This window comes from Lithobates pipiens, unplaced genomic scaffold (assembly GCF_037356315.1).
Source record: "Lithobates pipiens isolate NorthernLeopardFrog02 unplaced genomic scaffold, aLitPip1_a1.2 Scaffold_19, whole genome shotgun sequence".
Taxonomy (NCBI): domain Eukaryota; kingdom Metazoa; phylum Chordata; class Amphibia; order Anura; family Ranidae; genus Lithobates; species Lithobates pipiens.
In genome coordinates, this window is record NW_027507764.1 from 25,476,967 (window position 1) to 25,499,659 (window position 22,693).

The following is a 22,693-nucleotide window of genomic DNA, read 5'->3' on the forward strand; positions in this document are numbered from 1 at the left end:
TGTCATTATTCAATCCCTTAGGACAAAAAAAATAAATATTCAATGGGCTCAACATACCCATCAGCAATTTCCTTGGGGTGTCTACTTTCCAAAATGGGGTCATTTGGGGGGGATTTGTACTGCCCTGCCATTTTAGCACCTCAAGAAATGAGATCGGCAGTCATAAATTAAAAGCTGTGTAAATTCCAGAAAATGTACTCTAGTTTGTAGACGCTAAAAATCTTTTGCGCAAACCAAAAAATATACGCTTATTGACATTTTTTTTACTAAAGACATGTGGCTGAATAAATTTTGCCCTCAATGTATGACTAAAATTTAGTTTATTCGATTTTTCTTATAACAAAAAGAAGAAAATATCTTTTTTTTTCAAAATTTTCGCTCTTTTTCCATTTATATCGCAAAAAAAAAAAATCGCAGAGGCAATCAAATACCATCAAAAGAAAGCTCTATTTGTGGGAAGAAAAGGACGCAAATTTCGTTTGGGTGCAATATTGCATGACCGCGCAATTACCAGTTAAAGCAGCGCAGTGCGAAATTGCAAAAAGACCTCTGGTCCTTAAGGTGTTTATTGGTCCGGAGCTGAAGTGGTTAAACAATGTAAAACATTGCAGCGTGACGAATGTGCCATATCCATTACGAACGCTAGTTTTACCAGACCGAGCGATTCCGTCTCAGAATTTACGCAAACGGATTTTGTTGTTGGAAAATTTTAGATCCAGCTCTCAAACATTGTGTGTCGGAAATTCCGATGGAAAAAGTCAGATGGAGCCTACACACGGTTGGAATTTCCAACAACAACAGTCCGATCGTGTGTACAGGGCATTAGATAGAATTTTTATTGATCTGTGTTCCATCAGTTACCATGGTTTATGGGCATACTAGTCGTCTAGCTCCCCTCCACTGTAAGGTATATTTAGCCTTCTCCAAAATGGCCACCAGAAAAGCCTGAGGAAGGAGCACGCACGCTCCAAACGCGAAGCACCGCCTGCTGACTCCGTTCCCAGAAGTGACGTCATTACAGAGCATCACTGACCCACGCTCCAGCTCCCCAGAGGCGCTGAAATCCAACAGTACAGCTGTATAAAGCTGGACAACTGATCGCCTCCACCAGCCAGTGATGCCCAGCACTATCCCGGAACAGTGCGGGTGAAAATTGTAGTACATACACCCATGCCTGAAAATGTTAAACATGTGAGGGTTTTTTATCTTACCTTTTACTATTAAATAGTTAAAACCTGCTGCATTTAGAGGGCGACCGTTGTTTGTCTTTTACTTTTATTAGATATAAAAATGAACTTTCTCTTTTTTTATGATCACATGTTCTGTGTTTTCAGCTGCATAAGAGCTTGGGGAGGAGAAACAGCAGCACATTGAACCCAGTGAATGGCTGTGTGGGTGGAGGGGGCATGTCAGCACAAGTCTGATCAATAGAGGAGAACAGGCTGAGTTCCCAGCGCAGCTAGAGAACTGACCACACTGTGCTATCATGCTATCACACAAAGGAAGCAATACAAATAAAACAGAATACCAGTACATGGTACAGCACGGGTGCATATCAGGAATATAAAATGTTGGGCTAACATATTCTTTAACCCCCCCCCCGCTAGCTCGGAGAGCACCCACGGTCCATATCTGTTTTGAGAATGTTTTCTTACAGCTCCTGATTATTGAGCTTATATTCTGGGCACTGGATCCAAATCAACAGAAGATAACGCTAAGAACCTACCAAAGGGCCATGGTGAGTTCAAGCCACCTAGATTGTTCTCTCATTCAAGCAAATAAAACAATTAGAGTAAAGTGAAAATTTCTTCTGCGTTACTATATAAGTTAATGCACGTGTGAATAGTTGCTGCTTAACAAGCTTAGACCTCTTGATATAATGACAAGTGCAGTGAGAAAACACATCGAGGCGGAGCCTGTGACATCATTACATCCATCTAGGAAGCAGTTCACGAGCCGCTGGGGACACAGGGCCGAGGATCTGCGGAAGTTTTAGTGATCCAGGGATTGTCCATTGCCCATATTTTTTGGTATTGCCCAGTAATTAGACAGTTTTGGGAAGAGGTTTGGAAAATCTCTCAACTGTTTACTGAATATTATCTTATGGAAGACCCAGCCTTTTTTCTATTACAATGAACACACATCCCACTAGAGAGATACAAGAATTCAATGCTATGTCATCTATGTCATAAAAGCTGCATCACCACTTGCTGGAAGGAAACAGGGGTGCCACGAATTTCGCAATGGTTAAACAAAGTAAAGAAAATTGGAATCATGGAGAAATTGATCCCTATGCCTTCGGAGGAAAGGGAATTTATAGTGCAAGTCTGGGCCCCATGGGAAACATTTTTACAATCAGAGGTGGGGAAGAGGTTGATTGGAGAGGAGGCTGAGGATTAGACTAATTGGTCGAGTGATGTGAACCTTACCCTTTGAGGGGTGGGGTCGGCTTACTCCCCTTATCTCCATCTTCCCTATTAGTGATGGGCGAACGGTTTGCCCGGCGGTCGTTTCGTGGCGAATCTCGGCTGCTCGCGGTCCGCCCGTTCAGCGGACTATTGGCGCCGTTCGCCCGGCGGACTTCCAGGTTTACTGTGTAAAAGAACTTTGACCTATGATGACACATCCATCATGGGGTACAGGACAGCCAATTGAGACAATACAGCACATGGACACTTGGACATTCCCCCTAACTTATAAATACACCTGATCCGGCGGCCATTTTACATTCTTTCTTCTGTCACTATAGGGAGAGGTTGCTGTGTGGAGCAGGGAGAGATTGCAGTGACCCAAATCGCTAGCTATTTGGTACACAAAAGTTCTTTTCAGGACTGGTATAGGTGTTAGGTGTAGTTCCTGATATAAGTTTGAGGCACTGCTGTGCTACTGATTGTTGCAGCAGCCTGAGTGTCTTTTGTCAGTTTAGAGAAAGGGACAGGACGGTGTGTCTGCTGTAGGGACAGTCAGTTTAGTCATCATCATTAGCTGTTACTATCAGCTCCACAAAAGTGCTATTCCAGTTATTGTTCCAGTAGCCTCTGTTTTGCCAGTTTATATAGGGACAGGCAGGAAGCAGTGTGTGAGGCAGTGAGGGTCAGTTTAATCAGTAGTTGTTACTATTAGTTCCACAAAGGTTCTTTTCAGGACTGGTATCAGTGGTATGGTAATAGGCTTGTACACGTATAATATTCTTTCTTCCAAATATAGAAAGAATATTATACTTGACTGCTGCCCTTCTGCTGCAGTCTGCTAATCATTCACAACCCACTTGTTCCACAAAGCTCCTTATAAGGACTGGTAACTTGGTCTGTCTAGGGTGCTACAGTACATAGGGTTGAGTGAGGTACAGTCTGCTATTCTATAAGGACTGGTATCGGTCCACAATACATAGGGTTGAGGTGCACTACCGCTGACCTCTGCCCTATACTGCAGCAGTCCTTCATCGGTATAGGGACTGACGTACAGTCTGCTAATCACTCACACACAACCTACTTGGTCAGCAAAAGTCCTTATAAGGACTGGTAACTTGGTCTGCAAAGGGTGCTACAGTACATAGGGTTGAGTGAGGTACAGTCTGCTATTCTATAAGGACTGGTATCGGTACACAATACATAGGGTTGAGGTGCACTACTGCTGACTGCTGCCCTATACTGCAGCAGTCCTTCATCAGTATAGGGACTGACGTACAGTCTGCTAATCACTCACACACAACCTACTTGGTCCACAAAAGTCCTTATAAGGACTGGTAACTTGGTCTGTCTAGGGTGCTACAGTACATAGGGTTGAGTGAGGTACAGTCTGCTATTCTATAAGGACTGGTATCGGTCCACAATACATAGGGTTGAGGTGCACTACTGCTGACCGCTGCCCTATACTGCAGCAGTCCTTCATCGGTATAGGGACTGACATACAGTCTGCTAATCACTCACACACAACCTACTTGGTCCACAAAAGTCCTTATAAGGACTGGTAACTTGGTCTGTCTAGGGTGCTACAGTACATAGGGTTGAGTGAGGTACAGTCTGCTATTCTATAAGGACTGGTATCGGTCCACAATACATAGGGTTGAGGTGCACTACTGCTGACCGCTGCCCTATACTGCAGCAGTCCTTCATCAGTATAGGGACTGACGTACAGTCTGCTAATCACTCACACACAACCTACTTGGTCCACAAAAGTCCTTATAAGGACTGGTAACTTGGTCTGTCTAGGGTGCTACAGTACATAGGGTTGAGTGAGGCACAGTCTGCCATTCTATAAGGACTGGTATCGGTCCACAATACATAGGGATGAGGTGCACTACTGCTGACCGCTGCCCTATACTGCAGCAGTCCTTCATCGGTATAGGGACTGAGAGTTTTGTCACAGGGTCATTTAAAAAATGACAGGCAGAGGAAGAGGCAGGTCCTTCCGCAGGGGTGGTAGGGGTAGGGGTAGGGCAGGAGCAACAGGCTTGAGCCAAAGTGGGAAGTTGCAGAAGGTGCGTTCAATTACTTTAAAGGACGCACCAGACTTGGTTGAGTGGCTCGATCTGCATCCTCTTCTTCACTCTCTGCTATGTGCACCCCCAAAGACACTACCACCAACAACACCACCACCACCACCACATACCTTCCGCTTGAGTCACAGGAATTATTTTCCGATCCATATCAAGACATTTCTGATGTGCAGCCAATCTTGGTATTGGATCAGGAAGAGGAGGCAGCAACAACCGCTACTCAGCAGTCTGACGACAGTACCCAGATCAGCCCAAGGAGGAGGGTGGTCCCCGGTGTTGCTGCCTAATCCGAGATCTCTAATTATAGCGGTGGGGAAGGTGACGTCGATGATGACGTGTCTAGTGATGTCACGTGGGTGCCCACAAGAGAGGAAAAGGGGGGGAGTTCAGAGGGAGATATGGACCAGCAGATAGGGAGGAGAAGCAGGAATAACTTACATTGCACAGGAGGGACAAAGCAGACTGCAAATGTATCAGGAGCGAGTCATCGACCATGTACGGTCACATCTGGTGCTCCCAGGACACCGGCACATTGCTCCGCAGTGTGGGCTTTTTTTAATGTGTCCGCTGTTGACAATAGCGTTGCCATGTGCAATCAACGCATTAGTCGCGGTAAGCCCAACACTCACCTAGGGACGACCGCCTTAAGAAGGCACATGAGCAGCCATCACCGAGCCGAGTGGGAGCAACGGAACACACAAAGCCACACTGCAGGCTCTCACCGTCCAGCCTCGTCTTCTACTTCTCCTTCTCCTCTCTCCTCACAATTGTCCTCCACTCCACCTTCCATCACGCCAAGCTCACGTTTTTCTGCAAAAAGGCAGGCTTCCGTGGGCCTAATGTTCGAGCGTAAAACAATGATGACACCGGATAACCCTCTTGCCCAACGGTTGACGGCTGGCTTGTCAGAACTGATAGCCCGCCAACTACTGCCATATAAACTGGTGGACTCGGAGGCCTTTTGCAAATTTGTGGCCATTGGAACACCACAATGGAAGGTCCCAGGAAGGAAGTATTTCTCAGAGAAGGGCATCCCAGAGCTATATGGCCATGTTCAGCGGCAAGTGAATGTATCTCTGGCACACAGTGTCGGTGCCAAGATACATCTGACCACAGACACGTGGTCTAGCAAACACGGGCAGGGAAGGTATATCACTTTTACTGCCCACTGGGTGAACTTTCTGACGGCCGTCAAACATGTAACCTGTGGCACCCGTGTAGATTTGGTTTTACCGCCACGGGTTGCATGCAGGCCTGACTCTTCTTCTCCTCCTCCTCCTACTACATCCTCCTCCCTCACCTCCTCAGCTGACTCCTCCTTTTCCGCTGCTAGCGTCTCTTCTGCTGCACCGCCCAAGCTCCCCAGAACCTATTCGACATGCCAGGTGAGACGTTGCCATGCCGTGCTTTGTCTGTTGTGCCTGGAAGCCTGGAAGCCAAGAGCCACACTGGCCCTGCACTCCTTTCAGCTTAGCGTTCACAGGCAACACCGCTCAATTTAACAGTTGGTAAAGTGGTGTGTGACAACGGTGCCAATCTGCTTAGCGCATTGAAACAGGGCAAAATCACGCACGTGCCATGCATGGCACACATCTTAAACTTGGTCGTGCAGTGATTCCTTGTCAAATAACCTGGGGTCCAGGACATCTTACGGTAGGCAAGGAAAATCTCGGCCCATTTCAGAAGATCTTACACGGCCATGGCTCGCCTTGCTGACATTCAGCGGCGACACAATCTGCCGGTCAGACGTCTTATTTGCGATTGCTTGACGCGATGGAACTCAACCTTCTATATGCTTGATAGGCTGCTCCAGCACAAACGTGCAGTTAACGTCTACCTGTATGAGCTCTGCGGCAGAACCGGTTCTGGGGAGCTGGGGTTTTTTTCACCGCGCCAGTGGCTGCTCATGCGCGACGCATGCAGACTTCTGCGGCCATTTGAGGAGATCACCAAACTGGTCAGTGGCAGCCATGGCACCATCAGTGACATGGTAACTTATGCCTTCTTTATGGAGCGTGCATTGCGTCGTGTCATTGATCAAGCTGTGGAGGAGCAGGAGCGGGAAGATGAGGAAGTCGCAATGCTGGATGAATTCCCAGGGGGGGCTACTCTATCTGAGACAGGTCAACAACAGGAGTCTGAAGAGGAGTCAGAGGAGGATGGTGCCGGGGCGGATGAGGAGGAGCAAGAAGAGCATGCTTTAAACCTTTCTGGGATCCCTGTTGTGCGTGGATGGGGAGAGGAGAATGAAGAGGGCGACATTATCCTGGATGATGAGCAGGAGCCAGGCCACCACACCGCTTCCAGTTTAGTGCAAATGGGGGCCTTCATGCTCCAGTGTTTTAATAGGGACCCCCGTATAAAAAGCATAAGGGTCAAGGACCATTACTGGGTGGCAACGTACTTAGACCCCCGGTACAAACACAAAATGGCGGAAATGCTACCACCGTCACAGAGGGCTGTCAGAATGCAGCACTTCCAGGCCTTGCTTCGAGAAATGCTGCATTCTGCTTTTGCGTGTGCTGGCAGAGGAGCAATTCCCACTCCCAGAGAAGGAGTTGCGGGTACCAATCCAACAGCGCCTGCAAGAAGAGGCCGGTTTGAAGATGTGTTGGTAACTTCGGATATGAGGTCATTCTTTCAGCCGACCCATCGACAGGTGTCATCCGGATCCAGCATCAGGGAACGCCTAGACCGTCAGGTGTCCGGCTACATTGGGTTAACGGCCGATGTGGACGCTCTGAGGAGTGATGAACCCCTGGACTACTGGGTGGGCAGGCTTGACCTCTGGCCAGAGCGTGCCCAATTTGCAATCGAACTGTTGGCTTGCCCCTCATCCAGTGTCCTGTCCGAAAGGACGTTCAGCGCAGCAGGGGGGGATCGTGACCGATAAGCGTACTCGCCTAGCTCACAACAGTGTTAACTACCTCACATTTCTAAAAATGAATGAGGCATGGATCTCGGAGGAATTCAACACATGTGACCAGTAGACCATGTATATGTCTATAAACTATTTTTTTAATCGAGCACAGAAACCTTATTTCTTCATTTGGCTCACTTCCTTGTCCAAAAAAAGCACACCGTACTATATGCCGTACCCTCCTCTTTGAAGAGGTTGAGCGGTGTCATATTTCTACTGGGGCTGCTTATTATGAGGGGCTCCCACCATCCCTGTGCTGTGCTGACATCCTCCTGGGGCTGTACCTCTGCTGTGCATATCATGAGGGGCTCCCACCATCCCTGTGCTGTGCTGACTTCCTCCTGGGGCTGTACCTCTGCTGTGCATATTTTGAGGTGCTCCCACCATCCCTGTGCTATGCTCATTATGAGGGGCTCCCACCATCCCTGTGCTTTGTTGACTTACTCCTGGGGCTGCTTATTTTGAGGGGCTCCCACCATCCCTGTGCTATGCTGACATCCTCCTGGGGCTGCTTATTATGAGGGGCTCCCACCATCCCTGTGCTATGCTGACATCCTGCTGGGGCTGCTTATTATGAGGAGCTCCCACCATCCCTGTGCTATGCTCATTATGAGGGGCTCCCACCATCCCTGTGCTATGCTCATTATGAGGGGCTCCCACCATCCCTGTGCTATGCTGACTTCCTCCTGGTGCTGCTTATGGTGCAGGTGTCAGTGCTGTATATCACGGTTCTGATGTCAGTGCTCTCTATCACGGTGCTGTTGTCAGATCACTCTATCACGGTGCAGGTGTCATTGCTGTATGCCACGCTGCTGGTGTCAGTGCTCTCTATCACGGTGCTGCTGTCAGTGCTGTATATCACGGTGCTGGTGTGAGTGCTTTATGTCACGCTGCTGATGTCAGTGCTCTCTATCACGGTGCTTCTGTCAGTGCTGTATATCACGGTGCTGGTGTGAGTGCTTTATGTCACACTGCTGATGTCAGTGCTCTCTATCACGGTGCTGCTGTCAGTGCTGTATATCACGGTGCTGGTGTGAGTGTTTTATGTCACGCTGCTGATGTCAGTGCTCTCTATCACAGTGCTGCTGTCAGTGCTGTATATCACGGTGCTGGTGTGAGTGCTTTATGTCACGCTGCTGATGTCAGTGCTCTTTATCACGGTGCTGTTGTCAGATCACTCTATCACGGTGCAGGTGTCATTGCTGTATGTCACGGTGCTGATGTCAGTGCTCTCTATCACGGTGCTGTTGTCAGATCACTCTATCACGGTGCAGGTGTCATTGCTGTATGTCACGCTGCTGATGTCAGTGCTCTCTATCACGGTGCTGCTGTCAGATGACTCTATCACAGTGCAGTTGTCATTGCTGTATGTCACGCTGCTGGTGATCATCTCCTGCACCCTCTTCTTTGCCTACCCTGGTCCCTGACCTTCCCTCTCCTCCATTGCCTTCATGCGCTCAACAGTCCTAAATTGTCACAACAATTTCCCATATAAAAAAAGAATGCTTGTAGTTGTCGATCCCAGATTCACCTCATACATGTGTTATGTCATTGGCCATGTGGTGGGACTATGTTTGCACAGCTATTAATTATTTTATGGCTGCAAATTAGACCTATAGGTTTGCAAAGTTCGCCTCCCATTGAAGTCAATGGGGCCCGCTGCGAACGTTCCAGTTCGGCCATGTTCGCGAAACGTCCCGTCGGAAGTTCGTCCATCACTATTCCCTGTCCTCTTTTTGTTCCCCCTCCCCCCCCCCTTTTTTTTTTTTCTCTCCCTCTTTAAGGGAGAAGGAAGAGGATCGCTATGGGGAATTGATATTGTATTGATATTGTTTTGTTGATAAAAACGGCAGGAATACATTATGTTGTTTTCTTATTGATGTTGTTTAATAGAACTTGTGGTTACCAGAAAGTGTTCTGTATATTTAATTATTATTAACAACTTATGTTTCGTATTTTTTGCAAAGAAATAAAGAATTAAAAAAAAAAAAAAGATCCATGGATTGTCAATTTTTATCATACAAGCACTTTACCTGCATGCACCAGGACAGTGCATCTGTAAATGTGAGTTCTTTACTGCGGTTTTATTAAAAGTTGTTTTTAAACTGTAAAAATGTTGAGTTTTTTCCTGCCCTTATGACATATAACTATGAGGAACAGCATCTGAGTGATTGGAAGTTCTTATGAGGATAGAGGAACAACAGATTGCTGGATTTATACCCCTGAATAGGGATGAGCTGAACATCCCCCTGTTCGGTTTGCAGCAGAACATGTGAACAGGCAAAAAATATGTTTGAAACACGCGAACACCGTTAAAGTCTATGGGACACAAACATGAAAAATCAAAAGTGCTAATTTTAAAGGCTTATGTGCAAGTTATTGTCCTAAAAAGTGTTTGGGGACCTGGGTCCTGCCCCAGGGGACATGTATCAATCCAAAAAAAAGTTTTAAAAACTGACGTTTTTTCGGGAGCAGTGATTTTAATAATGCTTAAAGTGAAACAATAAAATACATTTCTAAAGGAAAAAAAAGTAATTTAATAGTACTCATGGCTATAATGAATTGTCGGTCCTGGCAATACACATAAAAGTTCATTGATAAAAACGGCATGGGATTCCTCCACAGGGGAACCCCCCCCCGAACCAAAATAAAAAAAAATGAGTGGGGGTCCCCCCAAATTCCATACCAGGCTCTTCAGATCTGGTATGGATTTTAAGGGGAATTTTTTTTAAAAAAAATGGCGTGGGATCCCCCAAAAATCTATACCAGACCCTTATCCGATCACACAACCTGGCAGGCCACAGGAAAAGAGGGGGAGATGAGAGAGCGCCCCCCCTCCTGAACCATACCAGGCCACATGCCCCCAACATTGGGAGGGTGCTTTGTAATAGGCCCCCAAAGCACCTTGTCCCCATTTTGATGGGGAGAAGGGCCTCATCTCCACAACCCTTGCCGGGTGGTTGTAGGGGTCTGTGGGCAGGGGGCTTATCGGAATCTGGGAGACCCCCAGATCCCGCCCCCTGTGTGAAATGGTAACGGGGTACATATGTGTGAAAAAAAGACAAGTCCTTTATTAAAAAAAATTTAAAATAAAAATGTCCCACGAAGTCTTCTTCTTCTCTCGCTCCGACGGACTGAAAAAGAAAAAAAAAAAGCAGCAAGCTGCCTACGACCTGCCTCCACGGGAGGCACCCGCCATAATGACCGACCTCTCAGGTGGCAGTTCTTTTATAACTGAGGGGACAAGGGACAAGGTGCTTTGGGAGCTACCCCAAAGCATCCTCCCAATGTTGAGGGCATGTGGCCTGGTACGGTTCAGGGGGGAGTGCTCTTTTGCCCCCCTTCTTTTCCTGCGGCCTGCCCAGTTGCTTGCTCAGGTAAGGGTCTGGTATGGATTTTTAGGGGGATCCCCACACATTTTTTTTTTTTTTTGGTTCAGGGTTCCCCCGTGGGGGAACCACATGCTGTTCTTATCAATGAAGTTTTGCCGGGACCCACAATTCATGCGCCACTTTACAGGCATACTATAGACACCCCCCAGGTATGAAATTTAAAGTAATATTACACTTTTATTGTTCCACTTTAACCACTTGCCGCCCGCCCTATTACAAAATGACGGTGGCAAAGTGGTTGCATAATCCTGATCGGACATCATATGACGTGATCAGGATTATGAGCCGCTGCGCGCCCCCGGGGCCGCGCATCGCAGCGATCATTGTTGTGGGGTGTCAGTCTGACACCCTGCAACTACGATCTCGGTAAAGAGTCTCAGACGGAGACTCGTTAGCACGTGATCAGCCGGCTGATCACAGTGTAAATAGGAAGAGCCGGTGATCGGCTTTTCCTCACTCGCGTCTGTCAGACTCGAGTAAAAAAGAGCCGATCGGCTGCTCCTCTGACAGGGGGGGCCTGTGCTGATCGATTATCATCACAGCCCCCCCGAGGATGCCCACAATGGGCATCACTGATTGGCATGCATTATTGTTTGGCACTGATTGGCATCCATTAGTACAGTATATTATAATACAATGCCGCCTATCAGTGCCCATCCGTGCCGCCTATTAGTGCCCATCCATGCCACCTATCAGTGCCCATCCATGCCCACCTGTGCCGCCTACCCATTCCCATCTGTGCCGCCTACTCATGCCACCCATCCATGCCAGCTATCAGTGCCAATTTGTGCCAGCTATCAGTGCCCATCCGTGTCGCCCATCAGTGCCACCCATCAGTGCTGCCTATCAGTGCCCATCAGTGCCGCCTATCAGTGCCACATATCAGTGTCCATCAATGCCACCTCATCAGTGCCACTTCATTGGTGCCACCTCATCGGTGCCCATCAGTGCCGCCTTATCATTGCCCATCAGTGTATCCCCATCAGTGAAGGAGAAAATTTACTTATTTACAAAGTTTTAAAACTGAAATAAAAAAACATTTTTTTTTTCAAAATTTTCGGTATTTTTTTATTTGTTTAGCAAAAAATAAAAAACGTAGAGGTGATCAAATACCACCAAAAGAAAGCTCTATTTGTGGGAAAAAAATGATAAAAATTTAATTTGGGTACAATGTAGCAAGACCGCGCAATTTTCATTCAAATTGCGACAGCGATGAAAGCTCAAAATTGGTCTGGGCAGGAAGGTGTTTAAGTGCCCGGTATTGAAGTGGTTAAGCAATATTAAAATCACTGCTCCCAAAAAAAAACGGCCCTTTTTAAAACTTTTATTTGCATTGATACATGTCCCCTGGGGCAGGAGCCGTGCCCCCAAACACTTTTTATGAAAATAACTTGCATATAAGCCTTTAAAATTAGCACTTTTGATTTCTCCCATAGATTTTTAAAGGGTGTTCCGCGGCTTTCGAATTTGCAGCGAACAGCCAAAATTGTTCGTTATTCAGCAAACAGTCGAACACCCAATGTTCGAGTCGAACTTACATATGACTTGAACATCAGGCTCATCTTTACCCCTGAAGGAAAGGTGCCATTAGACCCTATTGTGGGTCTTCATATGAGGTGAGAACATATAGAGAGCGGTGGAGGACACGGTGGTGTGCTTGATCACTTATTTTGGATTTGTCACTTATGAAGATATAGACACGTGCACTGAGATTAGTTTTTCTCTTGCATTTAATGTCTTGAATCTACTAGCAACAGTCACTATACATGTATATATATATATATATATATATATATATATATATATATATATATATGGACATTATTTTTGCATTTTGCTAGATTATATAGATTGTTTTCACTTTTGATTATGTTCACCTAATTGACTCATTAATACACCTGCTGTTCAGCTGGGCGTGGTTGTACTTCACCATTTTAATTAAGTAAAGTTCTGGGACCCAGTGGATTTGTGGATACTGGTCACTGAATCATTTCCCCAAGTTATAATATTCTGTGGACCTGAAATATTCAAATTTCTGTTAATTCCGATCTGCACTCATTCTAGAACAGGAAAGCTACAATAAATCCATCTAGATTGTACTAAGCCATCTATTGGACCTTCCATGTTCCATATATAATATACCAAAGTGATCACTTACCTGTGTATACCGATACAGATTAAGTAACTGGGCCAATGCCTGATTTGTATTGCGAGAGCTGTCACCAATAAAACCAACCACTTCTCCACGTCCTCTGCAGTAATAGTTAGGAGCTTCCTTTTCTCCAGACAATATCTTTATGGCATATCCCAAAGTTTTCATTGGATCATTACATGTACTAAATATATGATAGCCCAGGGTAACATTGGGCAGAATGTTGAGGTCATTGTTAATCTGATTTACAAGTGCCATCATCGCCAAGATGCTTATGTACTCCTCAATGTCAGGACTGCAGGATATTGAGAGGTTTTCAAACCATAACCATAATAATTAAAAGTTAAACGGCAATTGCAGACAACATAAATTACGAACCGTAAACTGCTAATGATATCTGGTAAACATGGTAACTTTTCAAATTTGGAAATCTCTATTACTCAGTGACCTGGGGGTGCGGGGATGAACAGTGCTGGAAGAGGGGTGCAGGGATGAACAATGCTGGAAGAAGGGTGCAGAGGTGAGCAGTGCTGGAAGAGGGGTGCAGAAGGTATAGAGGTGAGCAGTACTGGAAAAGGGTTGCAGGAGGTACAGAGGTGAGCAGTGCAGAAAGAGGGGTGCATGAGGTGAGCAGTGCTGGAAGAGGGGTGCAGGAGGTGCAGAGATGAACAGTGCTGAAAGAGGGGTGCAGGAGGTGCAGAGGTGAGCAGTGCTGGAAGAGGGTGCAGGAGGTGCAGAGGTGGGCAGTGCTGGAAGAGGGGTGCAGGAGGTAGTGCAGGAAGAGGGGTGCAGGAGGTGAGCAGTGCTAAAAGCGGGGTGCAGGAGGTGCAGATGTGAGCAGTGCTGGAAGAGGGGTGCAGGAGGTGAACAGTGCTGGAAGAGGGGTGCAGAGATGAGCAGTGCTGGAAGAGGGTGCAGGAGGTGTAGAGGTAGGCAGTGCTGGAAGAGGGATGCAGGAGGTAGCAGTAGCGGAAGAGGGGTGCAGGAGGTGAGCAGTGCTGGAAGAGGGGTGTAGAAGGTGCAGAGGTGAGCAGTGCTGGAAGAGGGGAGAAGAGGTGAGCAGTACTGGAAGAGGGGTGCAGGAGGTGCAGAGGTGAAAATTTCTGGAAGAAGGGTGCAGAGGTGAGCAGTGCTGGAAGAAGGGTGCAGGAGGTGCAGAGGTGAGCAGTGCTGGAAAAGGGTTGCAGAAGGTGCAGAGGTGAGCAGTGCTGAAAGAGGGTTGCAAGAGGTGCAGAGGTGAGCAGTGCTGTAAGACGGCTGCAGGAGGTGCAGGGGTTGACATTGCTGTAAGAGGGTTGCAGGAGGTGCAGGGGTGGGCAGTGCTGGAAGAGGGGTGCAGAGGTGAGCAGTTGTCAGGGCTGGGCTCAGCCCTTCCTTTTCAGAGTTGGCCACTCAGCTGTCGGCTAATTGCCAGCTCCTATCTCTCCACAGTTACTCGGCTGTTGATGATATCCTGCCCGTCAGTCCTGCCTACTTAAGCCGTTCAGCCCAGTGGATCTCTGCCTTTACCTCTGTACCCCTCTACTCTTCTTTCCTACCACTGTAACTCCCTGCACATCTGCCCCACCTCTGTACCCCCTGCTCATCTGTCCCACCACTGTAACCCCTTGTACATCTGCCCCACCTCTGTGCCCCCTGCTCATCTGTCTCACCACTGTAACCTCCTGCTCATCTGCCAGATTAATGTTCCCCCTTTCTCATCTGCCCCATCACTGTACCCCATGCACATCTGCTCCACCACGGGAACCATCTTCTCATCTGTCCTAAGATTGAACTTATCTGCTAATCTGCCCCACCACTGTAACCCTCTTTCTCTTCTGCCCCACCACTGTAACCCCCTTCTCATGTGTTCCACCCATGTACCTCCTTTCTTCTCTGCACCCCTTGGCACATATGCCCACCTCTGTACCTCCTGCTCCTCTGCCCCACCGCTGTACCCCCTACTCATCTGTCCCACCGATGTACCTCCTTTCTCCTCTGCCTCAACACTAAACCCCCCGCTCATCTTTCCCACCACTATATAACCTCCTTCTCATCTGGCCCAACACTGAACACCCCCTGCTCATCTGCTCCATCACTGTACCCCCCTGCTTTTCTGTCCCACTGCTGAACCTTTTTTTCATCCCTCCCACCACTGTGCCTCCTGCACATCTGTCCCACCACTGTACCCCCCTGCTCATCTGTCCCATCAATATACCCATTTTCTCATATATCCCACCACTGTATCTCCCTGCACATCTGCTCCACCGCCATATCCCCATGCTCTTCTGTCTTACTGCTGAATGACCTTCTGATCTGTTTGGGGACCCGGCTCCTGCCCCAGGGGAGAGGTATCAATGCAAAAAAAACGCTTAAAAACTGCAGTTTTTTCGGGAGCACTGGTTTTAATGACACTTAAAGTGAAAAAAAGTGAAATATTCCTTTAAATATCATGCCTGGGGGGTGTCTATAGTATGCCTGTAAAGCGGCATGTGTTTTCCGTGTTTAGAACAGTCCCTGCACAAAATGACATTTCTAACTGAAAAAAAGTCATTTAAAACTGCTTGCGGTTTTAATGTAATGTCTGGTTCCGGCAATACGGATTAAAATCATTAAGAAAAATGGCATGGGTAGCCCCCCCCTTCCCATTACCAGCCCCTCAGCGGATATTAAGGGAAACCCCGTACCCAAATTAAAAAAAGGAAAGGCGTGGGGCCCCCAGGCCCTATATACTCAGAACAGCAGTATACATGCGGCAAACAAGACAGGTACTGTGTAGGTTTGTTGTGTTAAGTAGAATCTGTTTGTAATTTTGAACTGGTACATTTTGAAAGTGTAGCTCCAGTCAAAAAAACAATTTTTAAGCTTTTTGGAAAACATAGGGAAGGCTTATCACCCCTGTATAATTTTTGTTGGGCCTTCCGTCTTTTTTCATCTCACTTCCTGTTGTCTCCTTCCATTTGCAAGTAGGAGACGTATGTAAGTTGGATGTTTTAAAGTAAGGTCCTGCCCTATATGCTCTGCAGAAATTTGGGCCTAAGGTGTTGGTGTTGCCACAACACTGTAAGCCCTCAAAGTGACTCTTGGTGGGCGCTGGAGCGCCCTGCTGTGAACTATTATATCAAGAATTGTAATTACATGCCATTGTTGAACAGTGGTAGAAAAATTGGGCCTTAGGCACTGGTGCCACAACACTGCAACACCTCACAGAAACTCTAGTTGGAGAGCAGGAATGAGCCCAGCTGCAAAGTATTACATCAAAAATTGTAATTACACGCCCCTGTTAAACAGGGGCTGAAAAATTGGGCCTTAGGCACTGGTGCTGGTGCCACGACACTGCAACCCCTCACAGATACTGACAATTGCGTGGTTGTGCAACGTGGCTCCCAAACAAAATTTACGTCTTTTTTTTCCACAAATAGAGCTTTCTTTTGGTGGTATTTGATCACCTCTGCAGTTTTTATTTTTTGCGCTATAAACAAAAAAAGAGCATTTTTATTAATTTTTTTTTATTAGTAATGGCGGCGATCAGCGATTTTTATTGTGACTGCAAAATTATGGTGGACACGTCGGACAATTTTGGCGCGCGATTTTGAGACCATTCACATTTCTACAGCGGTCATTGTGATTAAAATTGCATTGATTACTGTGTAAATGTGACTGGCAGTGAAGGGGTTAACACTAGGTGGCACTGTAGGGGTTAAGTGTGTCCTGGGGAGTGTTTCTAACTGTAGAGTGGATGGGCTAGCTGTGACACATCACTGATCAGCGCTCCCGATCACAGGGAGATCTGATCAGTGACACTGTCACTAGGCAGAATGGGGAGATTTTTGTTTACATTAGCATTTCCCCGTTCTTTCTCTCCATGAGTCCGCGGGACCCGTGACCCAACTCACGGAGCTCCCAGCCGGCGGTGCACATGCGATGGCACGGCTGCAAATTTAAAGGGACGTACAGGTATGCCCATTTGTCCAGCCGTGCCATACACGTACGTACATCGTCGTGCGCCGGTCGGGAACTGGCTAAACAACTGACATTTCTGAAAAAAATTCGGAAGAAAGTCTCCTCCCTCCATCAGGGACATGTAGAAATGTGGAGACTTTAATGCCATCCCAAGTAAAGAATTGGATCTATCTAGCGAGGCAAATCACCATAGACATAGAGCAACCTTGGCCCACTTCATTACATCTGTGAGGAGGCTTCCTAGAGACAGCGGCCTGCAGCCATCATGGAACGTCAGCCTGTTTGTTTGTAAAGTGACCTGACGGAGCCTGAAAGATGGTGACTGGATTGAGAAGGGCCAGAGACAATCAGCGGAGAATCGGAGAAGCGGATTGATTCAGGGGAGCGATACAGAGTGTCTGGCCCAGCTGATGGAAAGGCAAGCTACAGTCACCAGATCAAAGTGATCACGCGAAACTCCGATTCAGTTGGTGAGCGTGTTACGGCCCGCCGTTTGTTAACCTTTGCACGCAGTTAGACTCACACACAGGCCTCACTTGAATCTGTGGTTCCACGGAGGAGGAACAGAGCAAATTACATTGAGCAGGCTCGAGGCCTATCTACCTTGGCGCCTCAAGCGTTGTAAATAAGTTATTGGAGTTACACCAGGAGCATTTCAGCTTAACCCTCCATAGACTTTGGATTACAAATAACAAAGGAGTGACTTTAGCTAGAAAAGAAAGAGGACCCCGGATAAAGTACTTTAAGTGAGGCCTCACATATAGCCTTTAAAGCAGGGGAAGCTCCGAGGTTTATATGCATAAATATACATTTTATATTGTTTTATATTGAAATATATTGTGTTGTCGTCCTATGTTGGGATGACAGCACAATTTCTTTAATCACCTGTTTTAATATTTTTGCAGTAAAGATTTTTCTGCTTAAGTATCCAGTTGTGTGGCGTACTGTTTTTTCCCCACCCGGTGGAGCCAGTGGATCCTGAGGGTATAATACAGGTACTTTGCATTGTCTTATATTGTACTGTATTACATTGCACCATAGCTGTGCCAAGGGGATTGATACAAGTTAGTGGGGTTTTTCGGTAGAGTGCAGGCCCAATTTAAACCAGCAGCTCCTTCAGGGGTCAGTGCTACATGTGGGGGCTCGTCCGGGATCTGTCACTCTACTAGCAAGCCCGTCCCTTGGTATTACCATGGATCCAGTCAAAGCGGTCCAGTGGTGCGAAGCAGAAGGGACATGCTCAGAAGCGAGCGTGGCCACCGAACTTCCAGGAAGCGACTGGGGAGAGAAACAGGTCAAAGAGGTGGTACAAGCATTATCCCCAGACAAAAAGGCGTATGTGGTCACAGTGAAAACAGATCATGGCACCGGTTGCACCTACACACTGATAGAGTGGGGACAGGACATCCCTGAAAGCTTCCATGGTGCCAGTATAAAATTGTCTGAAAGGACAGAACTCCTACTGACACACCCAATCAAACAAAAAGGGGACTCTCCCAGTCAAAAGCAGTTGGAACCTTTATATAGGAAAGTCGGGGCTTCTGGTAAATCACAGGCGGAACAACAGTTGGCTGATCTAAAGAGACAGTATCGTGATATACAAGAGAAGTTTTAGGAGACCTCCAGATTGATGGCCGAATGCATCAGTGGGAACCGTGCCTCTCTGGAGGATCAGACAGGTGACCAGGTGATGCCTAACCCTGTGAAGGCACAGAAAAGACGCACTTCGGGTCGCTTGCAGGAAGTAACTGTCTTACACCAGCCTCCTACACCAAGTAGAGTTGGGGTTACAGAAAGGATATCTGGAATCCAAAATTAGGGAGGCTGTAATCCATGCCATCAGCCCAGGTTCCAGTGTCAGGGATATGTTGGAGAGAAAGACTGGAATGGGCCTGAACCAGTTAATGAGGATACAGAAAAGTTACTATGAGGAGGAAGACACCGCTGAACTGTATCAAAAACTGATGAATATGACTCAGGATAGTAAAGAGACTCCTCAAAACTTCCTATTCCGGGTTATTGAGCTAAAGGACCACCTGGAGCCCAAAGAACACTTTGGAGCTGAGCTAATTCAGAGGAAATTCCGTAGATCTGTGACTACAGGATTGAGGAGTGATAATATCAAGATGGCTCTAAAGCAGTATTTGGAAGACCCCTCTACTCCAGATGAGGTACTCATCGAGAAGGTGAATGAAGCAGATAATATGGAGATTGAGAGGGACCAAAAACAGAGGAAACTTCAATCCCCTAGCACCTCAAGTGGTAAGGTGCAGCAGGTAGATGTCCCCTCAGACACTTGGGAACTCAGTGTACTGGCAGCAGGCACTGAACAAGGATCATGGCTTTTGCCTACTCACCACCTTTCCGCAAGTCAGATTGGGCTGGAAAAGTTGCTCCAGACCCAGAAAGAAATACTAGAGACGATGACAATGTTGATGACTTGTCTGGCGAACCCCCAGACAGAAGAAGTCTCGTCACAAAAGGCTCTGGAGACCTCTAACCGCCCCACGAAATCAGTACAGAGAATCTGTTTTAAATGTGGAGGAGTAGGACATCTCAGGCGAATGTGCCCAAGTCTAGTAGTTCAAGCAGCTGGCGGAAAACTTCAGAGGGCCCCAGTGAAGGAGTCAACTGGGCACCCAGTTGCTGTAATTAAATCCACACCGACTCCCACACCTCAAATCTCAGGGGGTGCAGAGAAGCAATGACGGAAGAGAGAGAGACCCCCAAAACCTAGGGTGAAAATACAGGCCACCAAGTAGGCCAAAGGTACCACATTCAGTGGGATACCCCCCAAGCTGGTGGGACCCTCCCCGATTGTCCTCATTCCAGTTGAGGGGATCTATACAAAGGCTCTGCTGGATACTGGAACCCAAGTGACTTTATTGTACAGGGACTTCTACGACCGACATCTCAAGCACCTGCCGCTACAGAAATTGGAGGAACTGGAAATATGGGGGTTAGGCACTCAGAGCTCTTCATATGATGGCTACCTGTCGGTCAGACTCACGTTCGATCCAAGTACAGCAGGAGAGGCTGAGACATTTGACACCTTGGTCGTAGTGTGCCCTTGCCCCCTGGGGGCCGGCAAAAGTTCCCTTATTATTGGGATGAATACTGACTTGGTAAGAAGGCTTCTTAAACCACTGGTACTCCAAAAGGGACCCCCCCCGCCTACTAAAATACATTCGATGTGGAATGTGATGCATGGCACGTGTGTAATTTTGCCCTGTTTCAATGCGCTTAGCAGATTGGCACCCTTGTCACACACCACTTTACCAACTGTCAAATTGAGCGGTGTTAGCCACTGATCTGCCTGTGAACGCAAAGCTGAAAGGAGTGCAGGGCCAGTGTGGCTCTTGGCTTCCAGGCACAACAGACGCAGCACAGCATGGCAACATCTCACCTGGCATGTCGAATAGGTTCTGGGGATCTTGGGCGGCGCAGCGAAGAGACGCTAACAGCGGAAAAGGAGGAGTCAGCCGAGGAGGAGAGGGAGGAGGATGGAGCAGGAGAAGAAGAAGCAGGCCTGCATGCAATCCATGGCGGTAAAACCAAATCTACATGGGTGCCACGGGTTACATGCTTGACGGCCATCAGAAGGTTCACCCAGTAGGCAGTGAAAGTTATATACCTTCCCTGCCCGTGTTTGCTAGACCACGTGTCTGTGGTCAGATGTATGACACTGTGTGCCAGAGATACATTCACTTGCCGCTGAACATGGCCATATAGCTCTGGGATGCCCTTCTGTGAGAAATACTTCCTTCCTGGGACCTTCCATTGTGGTGTTCCAATGGCCACAAATTTTCGAAAGGCCTCCGAGTCCACCAGTTTATATGGCAGTAGTTAGCGGGCTATCAGTTCTAACAAGCCAGCAGTCAACCATTGGGCAAGAGGGTTATCCGGCATCATCATTTTTTTACGCTCGAACATTTGGCCCACGGAAGCCTGCCCTTTTCCAGAAAAGTGTGAGGACGGCATGATGGAAGGTGGAGTGGAGGACAATTGTGAGGAGAGAGGAGAAGGAGAAGTAGAAGACGAGGCTGGACGGTGAGAGCCTGGAGTGTGGCTTTGTGTGTTTCGTTGCTCCCACTGGGTTCGGTGATGGCAGCTCATGTGCCTTCTTAAGGTGGTCGTCCCTAGGTGAGTTTTGGGCTTACCACGACTTATGCGTTGACTGCAAAGGCTGCAGATGGCAACTCTATTGTCAGCAGCGGACACGTTAAAAAAAGCCCACACTGCGGAGCCATGTGCCGGCATCCTGGGAGCGCTAGATGTGACCGTACATGGTCGATGACTCGCTCCTGATACATTAGCAGTCTGCTTTGTCCCTCCTGTGCAATGTAAGTTATTCCTGCTTCTTCTCCCTATCTGCTGGTCCATATCTCCCTCTGAACTCCCCTCCTCTTCCTCTCTTGTGGGCACCCACGTGACATCACTAGACACATCATCATCGACGTCACCTTCCCTACCGCTATAATTAGAGATCACGGAGTAGGCAGCAACACCGGGGACCAACCTCCTCCTTGGGCTGATCTGGGTACTGTCGTCAGACTGCTGAGTGGCGGTTGTTGCTACCTCCTCTTCCTGATCCAATGCCAAGAGTGGCTGCGCATCAGAAATGTCTTGATATGGATCAGAAAATAATTCCTGTGACTCAAGCGGAAGGTATGTGGTGGTGGTGGTGTTGTTGGTGGTAGTGTCTTTGGGGGTGCACATAGCAGAGAGTGAAGAAGAGGGTGCAGATCGAGAGGATGAGGAGGGTACAGAAGAGTAAGGCTGAGTGAGCCACTCAACCAAGTCTGGTGCGTCCTTTAAAGTAATTGAACACACCTTCTGCAACTTCCCACTTTGGCTCAAGCCCGTTGCTCCTGCCCTACCCCTACCACCCCTGCGGAAGGGCCTGCCTCTTCCTCTGCCTGTCATTTTTTAAATGACCCTGTGACAAAACTCTCAGTCCCTATACTGATAAAGGACTGCTGCAGCAGAAGGGCAGCAGTCAACAGTAGTGCACCTCAACCCTATATATTGTGGACCTATACCAGTCCTTAAGGAATAGCAGACTGTACCTCACTCCACCCTATGTACTGTAGTACCCTATACCTTACCAGTCCTTATAAGGACCTTTGTGGAACTAGTAGGTTGTGAATGATTAGCAGACTGTACCTCAGTCCCTATACTCATAAAGGACTACTGCAGCAGAAGGGCAGCAGTCAGCAGTAGTGCACCTCAACCCTATATATTGTGGACCTATACCAGTCCTTAAGGAATAGCAGACTGTACCTCACTCAACCCTATGTACTGTAGTACCCTATACCTTACCAGTCCTTATAAGGACCTTTGTGGAACTAGTAGGTTGTAAATGATTAGCAGACTGTACCTCAGTCCCTATACTCATAAAGGACTGCTGCAGCAGAAGGGCAGCAGTCAGCAGTAGTGCATCTCAACCCTATATATCAGTGATGGCGAACCTTGGCACCCCAGATGTTTTGGAACTACATTTCCCATGATGCCCTGGCACTCTGCAGTGTAGTGGAGCATCATGGGAAATGTAGTTCCAAAACATCTGGGGTGCCAAGGTTCGCCATCACTGCTATATATTGTGGACCTATACCAGTCCTTAAGGAATAGCAGACTGTACCTCACTCAACCCTATGTACTGTAGTACCCTATACCTTACCAGTCCTTATAAGGACCTTTGTGGAACTAGTAGGTTGTGAATGATTAGCAGACTGTACCTCAGTCCCTATACTCATAAAGGACTACTGCAGCAGAAAAGCAGCAGTCAG

General features: G+C 47.5%; 1 protein-coding gene across 1 annotated transcript in view; it reads right to left on the bottom strand.

Moving 5' to 3' along the window:
- The window catches only part of LOC143995846 (vomeronasal type-2 receptor 26-like), a 101,117-nt gene that overhangs the window by 70,938 nt on the left and 7,486 nt on the right, over positions 1-22,693 (bottom strand). Inside the window, exon 2 of the mRNA XM_077490564.1 lies at positions 12,969-13,257. Within this exon, the coding sequence (XP_077346690.1) occupies positions 12,969-13,257 (289 nt within the window). The remainder of the gene's footprint in view (positions 1-12,968; positions 13,258-22,693) is intronic.